Genomic DNA, 11,456 nt, shown 5'->3' with positions numbered 1-11,456 from the left:
GAAGTACTCAAAAACAAAAACAAACAAAAAACCACCCCACATTGATGGGATTATATTAAAAGGACATAGGACAACAGAAAGAGCTCCCAGTGGCCAAAGCTGAGGCAATTTAAGCAATCAAATAAAATAGTATTGGATTTAACCCAAAGTATAAAATAAATATCTATGAGTACATACGCATATAAAGAAATGATTGAATCAATAAAAAATGGAGAAGAGACAAGTCACCTATGCAAAATAATTTGAAATAATTTATGTAGATCTATACTCAAAGAGGAGGAGGTAACTGAGGTCAACATCGAGATCTTGTTGATAGCATGTATCCTTCATAGGTGATCCGGGGAATGTTACTAAACTCACGGCCTGGAGGGTAATAAGACCTACTGTGATGGTCTTTTTCAATTGTTCAATATATGTGAAATGCCTTCCACAGCACCTGGCCCATATACTGAAAAATAGTATTCAAAATTGAGAATTAACTGTTTGAAAAGTGCTAATTTTTATGGCGTAAAAATATTTGTTTTAAAAACTATTGACTGGGGCTCTCAGTGATCTAGTAAAACCTCTGAAATACACTACAGACTACATATTTGTAATATGGTCCTTTCGATTGAGATCTTGGTACCATTGTGGACTTGTGAATATTATTATTTTATGGCTGCATCTGCTGTTAGCAAAACTTCATCTTATTACTGCTTCTCTCTTAGTCTTGAGTTGCCTCAGTATTTCCTCAAAAAATACTGTGTAAGAAAAAAGCACCTGCTGAGCTATTTGAAGCTAGACTTCAGAACACTCTTAATTAAATGCCTTGAAATTTCTGCTTTACTGTTGTCATACTACAGCTATAAGAAAGAATTAGGATATCCTGCTGCTGTCTGTTCTTAGAATGTGTCTTCTCTGTTGCCAATGCATTATTTTAATACTGATTCACTGGCTGTGATATTGGACCTTGTTAATGAATGTATGGTACTATTTAATGCTCAGTACAGGTGGTAGGTGACACTGATGACATTGCATTATGAAGAAACTGGAGTTAATAAAATGGCTTAAGAAACCAAAAGATTAAATGTGACAACTGTTTGATAGATACAATTTGCTTGGGAGATTGATGCTATACTTTTCCAGTTTCTCAAAAAGGATTATAGCCAACATGTGACAACCTGAATATGTAGATGAATTTTTTTTCTTTGCTTTAAAATTAAAAAATTAGGCAAATTGGATATTAGGAATTGTTGCTCGGAGGTTTGGAAATCACTGGCAGTGGCCTGTTTAAAAGCATCGCACACTTGATTTTTGCCTCTGACCTCTTTTTGTCATCCTTTCCTGTGTTAATTAGACTGGACACTGCTGTTGAGGAATCAAACCTTTTGCAATAACAACCACAGATGTATCCTTATCGTGTGTTTCTTAAGATGGATAGTTTTGTTTTGTTTCAAATTTCTGATTGATAGCCAAAGAAAGGGGCATCTCAGGTCAGCCTGTCCCAGGTTTCCTCTGTAACAACTGATAGGATGTTTTTAAGACCACGTGGAATGAAACTGCAATCTGTGCCAAATTAGATGCTTACTTTTTTTTTTGAAGCTAGCTGCTTCTATAAGCATTCTCTTTCCCAACTTCCATAAATCTCTGAAATGACATACCTTATTTACTTTGTTGCTTCCCTTGCTAGCAAATTAACTTTGACTCATGCCGAGGTATATACACATAAGAAAGCTTTTCTTCTAAACATATTTTATCTTTATTAGCCCCCCATCCCATTATCACCATTGAAAATATCAGCAGTGATATAAGCTTAAGGGAGAGGCTCAGCTTACTATTCTGTCATAAACTTCTCTCTGGCATTCTAGTGACAGTAAAAGTAATTCTCCCATTAATTGCAAGATAAGAACACACAATGGTCAATTGAAAAAAAAAAACATTCTTTCAACACCAAGGATTTTGTTTTCATTTTTAATTAGGCCTTTTCCTTTTGGAGTCTTTTAGGAGGACACTGGGGGAGGGGCAACATTTTAAAAGGATGGTCAGAATAGACTTCCTTGAAAAAGGTGGTATTTGAGCAAAGATGGAACAGAAGTGAGAGATCTAGCCACACGGGTACCTGGTGGAAAGATCCTTCCAGATAAATAGTCAGTGCAAAGGCCCCAGGGCTAGAGGATGCCTTGCTGTTATAGGAGCAGTGCTTAGCAGAAATGAGGTCAGAGAGGTGGATGTGGGGTGGGACTGGGGACGCTAGATAACAAAGTTTTTTAGGTCACAGAAAGAACTCTACTTGAGAAAACTTGGAGCTAATGATTTTGGCTTGCTCCTAGGTCTACAGACAAACTTCTAAATGTTAAAAGCATAGCCATGTCATATTACAGGTTGGTACAAACCTCCAGTTGTGCCTACACTTAATTTATCACCTTTAAAATAAGTGAAAATGCCTTCCTTCTGGAATGGGAAAAACATGTGAAAAGAAAATTAAATATTCAGGCCAGATACCTAAATGACAGTTTTAATTTACTAGTTGGTATCTTAAATATTAATGAGCCTCCTCTGTTTTCTTATTTATAGGTTGGAACAGTTATCTTTTTCCAGGTTCCTTGTTGTCTCTAGTATCTCTTCATTTCCTTAATATCTTAGGCCAGAGAGTATTTTCCAATCTTATTTTCTATTCATGGCTATTCTGTCAATCCCTGTAACACATTTTATTCTGTTGCAGAGGTCAGAATTTTGCTGGCCCAGTAATATGAAAATTATGTATTAGATGTAGATTAAAACAACAGCAAAATTACTTTGCCTCACTTAGTTGAATTGAGTAAAATCAGGATTTATCTTGAATTTCTACCTGGCTACCTAAATGAATCATTCTTTCCTTGATGAGGACACAACAGAGGTAACACAAAGTTTCTAATGCCTTTACTTAATGTTTTGAGAATTTAAGAGTAATGTATTAGGTAAATTTCATTTTACACAATAGTACTATTGTTAAGGAAGGGGAAGGGGGGAGTCCAGGTTAAGGGGAAGGAACTTCTTTCCTAAATGCCTCTGTATCCCCTTAAAAGAGGTGGAAGGATTCTGCGTGTCAAATTTGAAAATTTACTTGTCAATTTCCATGGAAACTGGTTTCTAACTTACAACAGGGTAATTCACTTTGACAACAGGTTCAGGTAAATTACTTTCATTACAATTCAGGTATAAGTGACTGCCTTCAGTTTCACACACTGTAACTCGCCTAGTGGCAGGTTCAGAACGGTGTCAGTAACAGGGGCTTCTATGCACCCTGCATTCCAGAGTTCAGTCCCGTTTAAGTTAGGACTATTGACAATGACACGTGCTGAAATTTGCTCACCATGATACACACACACACACACGCACACACTGTATCAAGAAGCCAGTTAAGTTGTACAGCCCACAGTTAAAAAGTAAAATTGGCTTTACATTTTTTAGAAGTCTCTTACGAAGAGCAAAACCAAGCCCTCATTGTTATACGGGTGCTGGCCAAACACCGAATCAGCGACAGTCTGCCACGACCGGGGTAAAGCTGATATGCCTGTATCACTTCTACTGCCTGTCAGGCACCCCAGTAGAGAACTCGCTGAGGACTGGTAAGGACAAAGGAAAGTTTCTGTCAGAGTTTAGAAGGAAAGAGGGACTGAGCAGGGAGCACTTTCAGATCATATTTAAGCCCCAGACAGTGGAGAAAGCCGAACAACCCCCTCCTGCTCTTGGGTCGCCGCGGGGCCGGAGATATGCGAGAAGGAAGTTTTTCTACTGGACATCTGCCGCCTTGTCCCCGAGACGCGCGAGGTCCGCAACGCCATCGGTCGAAGCCTCGGCCTCTGCCGGTCTCGCTGCACCCCAGGGCCGACCCACCCCGGCGTGCGGCGGAGGGTCAGCGGCCGGCGCGGACGCGCGCACCGACTCCCGGGCTGGCCCCGCGCTGGGGTCTCTTTGCCCTCCCAGCGGTCCCAAGTCGGCCTCTGCGCCCTGCCCCGGGGCCCTTGCAGCTGGCGCCGATTGGGTCTCCGGCCACCCGCCTCCACTTCCCCTCGCGCCGGCGCTATGGCGACGGTCACGAGACGCCGGCTGCCCCGGCGCCCGCCAATGGGAGCGCACGTCGCGGGGAGACGCGGACGTCGCTCTTCCAAGATGGCGGCGCGTCCGTCGCGAGCAGCCGGGCCGGGGGGAAGCCAACGAAGCCGAGTAAAGCCGCCGCCCGGGAGAGGACTGAGGGAGCTGTTGCCGCCGTTGGCGGCGGCTCAGGCGGTTTTCGCTGCTGCTTCGGCTGTTGCCATGCGGCGAGGCTAGGGAGGAGCTCACTTCCCCGGGGTGTAATAATGTTAACAGAGGTAAGCGGCGAAGGCGGCCAGTGTTTACCTGTGAAATGGGGAAGGGGCCGGCGCCGGCCGGTCGGATAACATTATTTCCGCCGCCTGCGGGCCCGACCCTTGGTAGCGGGCCCCGGGGCCCGAGCAGAGCGGGGATCCTACAAGTTCCCCCTGAAGAGGAGCAGTGCTGACTCAACAGTCCCGCCACCTCCGGCTGCCTGTGCCTCTTTCGCAGTTGCCACTTGCCCGTCGCCCCTGGCACTGGTCTCCCTCCTGCCGTCGCTGCCTCCTAACTGGCCGCTCCCTTCGTGGCGTCCCCTTACACGCTGGTCTGTGGCAGCGTCGGTCTCTCTGTGTTGCTGCTGGTTCCTGTTCCCCCCCCGGTTTGCCCGAGGTCTCTCTCTTCGCGGGCCCCTGGCCTCCAGGGCCCTCCACCTCCAAGCTCGGTCAGCATCCTGGGTTTGTCACTCGGCCAGACCGGTTTGTTTCCCACCCCCTACCTTGACTGTTTCGTGAAGAGGACCTCTTTTTCTCAGGGGGATACTTAGATAGCCCAGTTACATCACCTCCCTCTCCCACACCCTGTCACCTTTCGCTTAAATCGTAGGAATCAGAAAGTTGAGTTTAGCATCTGTCCTCTTGATTTGCTTAAGACTTCCTTGGTACTCCCAGTGGAACAGTTTTTTCCCTTGGTCCTGAAATGGAAGTAGGGCAACTATGACTAGCCAATCAATTTCCCTTTTCTAGTGCTTGATGACCATTGCAAAAAGCAGACTTTTTGAAGAAGTAGAGTTTGCCTTTACTAGCAGTACTTTAAGGGGAAGAACGAAATTGATGTAACTAGGTACTTGACCTAAGTTAACACAGGTATGTGTTGTGGTGTATGCTAGTGTGGGGGTCATTGAAGATAAATTCTGAAGCTTGTGGATTTGAGGAAATATCTTAGAAGCTATACTCACTTTAAGTCCTGTGAAGATTCCAATGTCAGCCGTCAGGGACTAGTTTGGGCGTCTTTGTGGGCTGAACTAAGGATAGCAAACAATTTTAATGGGCAATGGGAAGTATTCCTACTTGGGCTAACGAGGAAATAAAAATGTTTGTAGATGAGTGGCTTTTGTTGTGTGAAAATGTGATAATAAAGGACTTGCCTTTCCAGCCTTATTAACTCTGAGGAACTTCATACTTTGGTATTTGTGCCTAATAATCTGCACACAGCCTGGTGTAGGATGGGCCTGGTAAATACTTATTGGTTGATTTTTAACTCATGATCTACTTATTTCTAGTCGTTTGTAGTTCACTTTATATTTCTGAATTCCACAGATTTTTTTTTTCATTCCTGTAGTTAATTTTATTCCCATGGTTAATTTTATTCACAGAGATTATGGTATATCATAAGCTCTGTTGTCATTAGCAGTATTAGGTTAAAAAAAAAAAAGACAAGTAGCAGAAGTTCTGTTTTTACCTTTAGTGTGATATTTTGTTGGGAATAATTAGCCTTATAATAAATTTTCAGTGGTGTTGCTAATGTACAGTATTTTACGAGATAATCTTTTGGTTAAATTTGGCTTAGATTAGCAGCCTTTGAAGAGTTGTAATGCTTTCACATGAACTCAGTGCCTGCTAGTAAAATGAGAGTCTTGATTTGGAAAGGCTGAACTTTCTAAGCTTCTGTATTTTATTTTTTATTTTATTTTTTGGCTGTGCCACGCGGCTTGTGGGATGTAAATTCCCCGACCAGGGATTGAACCTGGGCCACAGCAGTGAAAGCTGTGGAATCCTAACCACTAGGCCACCAGGGAACTCCCTGAAGCTTCTGTATTTTAAAATAATTTTCATCTTTCAGTGAAATGCTTTAAACAGTAAGTCAATGATAGTAGTTAGATGTGCTTTAGTGCTATGTGTGTGTGTGTGTGTGTGTGCTGTGCGTAGCTTTTAAGTGGAAGAGCCAGGGTTCCAACCTGGGCAGTCTCTGCTGAGTTTATAGTTAACCACTACACTGGATTACCTCTCCAAAGTAAGGCCCACATTAAATGGTACTTGGATCTTATCTATGGTTGTGAGTAGTCATTTTATAGATGAGAAAACTGAAGCCCAGAGACTTGTCCAAGGGCAAACAATTATTAGTAGCAAAGGTAAAACTAGAATCCCATCTCCTGACTCTCAGTATAGAACTCTGACCATTTTGCTCTCTATGAGTAGTTTTCGGCTCTCTTGAGAGATTTTATTTAATTTATTTTTTAATTTTAATTTATTTTTCTTTTATTTATTTATTTTTGGCTGCATTGGGTCTTTGTTGCTGCGTGCAGGCTTTCTCTAGTTGTGGAGAGCGGGGGCTACTCTTTGTTGCGGTGCGCAGGCTTCTCATTGTGGTGGCTTCTGTTGCGGAGCACGGGCTCTAGGGTGCAGGCTCAGTAGTTCTGGCACATGGGCTCAGTAGTTGTGGCTCGCGGGCTCTAGAGCGCAGGCTCAGCAGTTGTGGCGCACGGGCTTAGTTGCTCCGTGGCATGTGGAATCTTCCCGGACCAGGACTCGAACCCGTGTCCCCTTGCATTGGCAGGCGGATTCTTAACCACTGCGCCACCAGGGAAGCCCTACCCACTCTTTTTTTTAGATAGGAGTGAACTTCCATATATCAGACTTAAGGTATAGGATGTTTACCTGAGAATTTGTTTCAATTAATCTGAATTTTCACAACATTCAAATATAATGAAATATTTATTAGTGAATTTTCATTACACACGCTTTAAAAAGCTACTGGGGTTATTATTTCTGAGCATGTATTATTACAGAGAACTAAAGGTATAGAAGGTGTAGGAAAATATGCTGAATTTGCACCACTGCTGTGGCATACTCTAGAGGTTGTCTGTGCATAAAAACCAGTTTCCAGCCTGTTGACACTTGTGCTTTTAAAAATAGTGAATAAAAATCGTACTTATTTAAACTTAGTAGTTGTGTGGGTTGTGTGTAAATGTGGAGCATTAGTAAATGTTACATAAAAATTGTTTGTAGCTGTGCTAAGTTATTTCCATCCAGATTTATTGATTTTTTTAATATATTAACACTAATTCTTGATTTTGTGATTAACAAATATGATACAGATGGGTAAGGCATAAACTGCTGCACTTTTAGAGGTCCCAGATTAATAATTAAGGGAGTAAAATTTTGTGGTTCAAATAAATTTGGAAGATTTGCCTAAAGGAAGTTAAAAAAGGACTTCTTATAGCTTTTGATAGGTGATTTGCTGTCAAAGAATGTGTTAGAATTTGTGTCAAATTGCATGGAGACTGTGATGGTTAATTTTATGTGTCAACTTGATTGGCCTTGGGGTGCCGCATTAAACATTATTTCTGGGTACCGCCGTGATGGTGCCGCTGCTTGAGGATAAGATTAGGATTTGAATTGGTGGACTTGTTAAAGTAGATTGCTCTCCCCAGTGTGGGTGGGCACCATCCAATCTGTTGAGGGCCTGAGTAGAACAACAGGAAGAAGGAATTTGCCCCTTTTTTCTGCATCACTGTTTGAGCTGGGACATTTCATTTCATCTTCTCCTGCCCTTGGACTGGGATTTATACCATCAGCTCCCTTGATTCTCAGGCCTTTGGATTGAATTACACCACTGGCTTTCCTGGCTCTCCAGCTTGCAGACAGCAGATGGTGGGACTTCTCAGCTTCCATAATCTTGTGAGCCAGTCCCTCATAATAAATCTCCTTAAAAAAATTTCCTATTGGTTCTGTTTCTCTGGATAACCCTGACAAATACAGATACTTACAGAGTTTCTTGTATTTCGCTTTGGGAAATCCTGAGATGTGATGAGTTGCGCATTAAGGGAGAGTCTTTGGACTTTCAGAGCTCTTTTTAAAGACACACACGCACACACTCTTGCCCATAGTAAGTGCTTAAGAAAAAATTATGACTTGATTTTGTTGATTAATACATTAGTTAAGAGAAATACTCTTGGGGTGGGTTACTCCTTAAATGACATGAGCTATTTCTTTAATTATTAATTAATGACATTATAAAGGCTACTAACCAGAACAAGAAGCATAGGCCCATTGCTATTCAAAGGATGTTAAGGGGCTTCCCTGGTGGCGCAGTGGTTGAGAGTCTGCCTGCCAATGCAGGGGACACGGGTTCGAGCCCTGGTCTGGGAAGATCCCACGTGCCGCGGAGCAGCTGGGCCCGTGAGCCACAACTACTGAGACTGCGTGTCTGGAGCCTGTGCTCCGCAACGAGAGGCCGCGATAGTGAGAGGCCTGTGCACCGCGATGAAGAGTGGCCCCCGCTTGCCACAACGAGAGAAAGCCCTCGCACAGAAACGAAGACCCAACACAGCCATAAATAAATAAATAAACAAATACTTAAAAAAAAAAAAAAGTAAAAGTCAAAGGATGTTAAGAGGTGAGAAAGAGATTTTATAAGGGAAGTAGAAGGACATTACTGTCTAGAATGAGGCTGGCTTGCCACTCTACATACATCTTTTGACAAACCAAGTTGAATATTGCCAACCATGTCTCAAGAATTCTAAAGGGCCTTTGTTTTATTTTTCCCCCATTGATTCCAGATTTTCAGAGAGCTTATAAATAAACTATATTTATTTAGTATTTATTTTCATTATTTTTTTTATTCTAGCACGCATATACCGTTTTTCATCACTTCTGATTTTCAACTAGCTAGCTGGTTGATAGAATTGCAAACAAAAGCAAATGTGTGATTTTTTAGTTAAACTCTACAACTTTATATTAGATAAATGTAGGTCTTCCATTTGGGATTTCAGAATATTAAAATAGAGGTTTTAGATTTCCATAACCATCTTTGGGAGTCCTAGGTAGGGAGATACTAGTGTTCAGATGGTTTATTCCAAAGTTTGTTGACCAGTGTTTCATAGAAATTGATAAAAGTTTCTTAACTAGTCCACTGTGTTTAAAAGTTTTGCCTTAATTGCTACAAGTTTATAAAATTACTTTTATTTATTTGAGGAAATATGGAATTAAAGTACAGACGTTTGTAGTTTTAAAGATACAAGGCATTGGTTTGTGAATCATAAGGCCACTGCAAAGTGTATGGGTTTACATTTTTGTGTGTAGTAACTACCAGCACATGTATAGACATTTGCAGATTATAATGGGTGCTTTATCTCTTAATTTAATCACGTTGTTAGATGTGCTCATGCTTATGTTTAGTGTCATTTCTAGTTTAACTGTGGAATAAAGAGTATTGTCTAGAGTAAAGAGAGAAAAAAAGGGTATGAGAGGATGTTTGAAGTAGATCGTTTTAGGTGGATCAAGTAAGCTCTGTTAGCTGAGTAATAATGGAAAAGGAGGGAGCATGAGCTTCTGGAAGAGGAAGAAAACAGGTTCTATCATGGTTAAGAGTTTCCAATGCTGGCTACTCACTAATTAGCCATTTGGTGGCAAAGCTAAGTGACTTTATGGCATTCCTGAGTGAGGTTCTCAGGGTATGGTTTTTCAAATTGTGTTTTGAAATTTTGCAGTTTCACAGACCATCAAGTGCTCCCTCAATTGATGGAACTCTAACATTGACTTTCTATTTCTGAGTCAAGTTTAATTTTCATATTACAATGCCTTATATATTTGTGAGGAGAGGGAACTTTGAATTAAAGCAAGTGGACAGCTCTGTTTTATCATGATAAAAAATGGTTAAAACTTGAGTAATAGGTTGAAGTCATGGTGCTGCATACTTTGTCTATCAACTACCACAATAGTGAGGCTACACAAATATGACCTATATGTTAGGCATTCTAAGGGTGAGTCTTAACTTCACCACTTATTTATGATGTGACATTGGGGAAGTTGTTTGAACTTTCTGAGCCTTAGTTTCCTTCTTTGTGAAGTTGGGATAATAATAGCACCTTCCTAGCTACTCTCACATTGTTATGAAGATCAAATAAAATGATAGAGAGTAAAATTCTTCGTAAACTGTCAGTCATTATACAAATATTAGTGGTTAATACATCAGTTTTGTTCTCTATATGTCTTGCACTAATACGAATTCAGGTTCTAGGCTCCATCTAGCTTTATTGCTCACTAGCTTCTCAGTGGATCCCAGGAGACAGAGGGTGTCCCCTGGCCATTGGTGCAGTTACAGGGAGGCAGGGACTAGACTAAAAGAAGGGAAAGGAAAAAAATAGACTGAGAGCATGTCTTGCCGAGTAATAATAAGGATAGTTTCTTCTGTGGTTGGTAAATTGATTCCAGAGAATATCTGAAAGGGCAGTTCCAAAAAATATTTTGAAAAAGGTTACTTATTTGAGGGTTAGTAGTCATTTGTGTATACATAGTGTGAAATATTTGTGGGAAAAGAAATACTTTATTTTTAATCAACCCTGGTAAATTGTTAAAATCCTGGTAGATTCTTAAGAAATAAATAAGTTCTTAATTCTTAATTGTTTAATACCATTTTTATAAGGCTTTGGTTGTAACTTGTACTACTGGAGATTCGGTTTTGTGGATCACTTTGTTCACCAAACGTAAATACCCCTACTCTGTGGCAGGCACACGCTAAGTTCTGGTGCTGCAGTTGTGTCTGACCTGAAACCTGCCCTCAGAAAATTCACTGTCAGAGCTAACTGGTGCCAGCTTGGCCACCACTCAGCTGAAGCTTTGAGGTCTTCTGTCAGAATAAAACAAATTATGTAATTAAAAGGTGAAAAATTAAGAGGAATAAAAGGTTGGAGAATGTAATTAAAAGGAAATTACTTGCATTTGCTTTATAACTCCAGGTAAAACTACCAGTTTGGATGAGATGGCAGCTCTAAAATGAGCTGCTTCTTACAACTGAAGAGTCAGCCCATTTCTACTGTCTCTATTTGCTCCAAGCTAATTCACAGTGAGAAGTGGAAAAAAAAAAAAAAAAAGAGAGAACAGAGGAGCAAAAAAAAAAAAAAAAGTGAATTTGTCTTTTGTTTTGTTTTTATGAAAAGACTCTTTATATCTCCTTAAGAGGTCTACCAGATTTTACTGAAAGACGTAGCTGAATTCCATTACCTTGGTAAAAGTAATACTTGGTCCCTACCCCCGTATACCACATAGTCGTGTAAACTCCTGAATGTGCGCCTTACCATTGTATTCCCAGTGCCTGGAACAGAGCTTAACGCTTAGTCCTCACTAAATATCTGTCAAATAAAA

The 11,456-nt window shown here is 41.0% G+C and overlaps 1 protein-coding gene across 3 annotated transcripts in view; it reads left to right on the top strand.

Moving 5' to 3' along the window:
* Positions 1-4,099: 4,099 nt before the first annotated feature.
* The window catches only part of SNX13 (sorting nexin 13), a 146,827-nt gene continuing 139,470 nt past the window's right edge, over positions 4,100-11,456 (top strand). For 2 of the 3 annotated variants that reach the window (XM_028164514.2, XM_007164874.3), the window contains exon 1: positions 4,100-4,331. In XM_028164514.2, coding sequence (XP_028020315.2) covers positions 4,320-4,331 — 12 coding nt within the window. In that variant the 5' untranslated portion in view covers positions 4,100-4,319. The remainder of the gene's footprint in view (positions 4,332-11,456) is intronic. The other variant, XM_057549918.1, reaches the window with a different exon arrangement.

Source organism: Balaenoptera acutorostrata, chromosome 7, assembly GCF_949987535.1.
Source record: "Balaenoptera acutorostrata chromosome 7, mBalAcu1.1, whole genome shotgun sequence".
Classification (NCBI taxonomy): domain Eukaryota; kingdom Metazoa; phylum Chordata; class Mammalia; order Artiodactyla; family Balaenopteridae; genus Balaenoptera; species Balaenoptera acutorostrata.
This window is presented reverse-complemented; position numbering and strand designations above follow the sequence as displayed.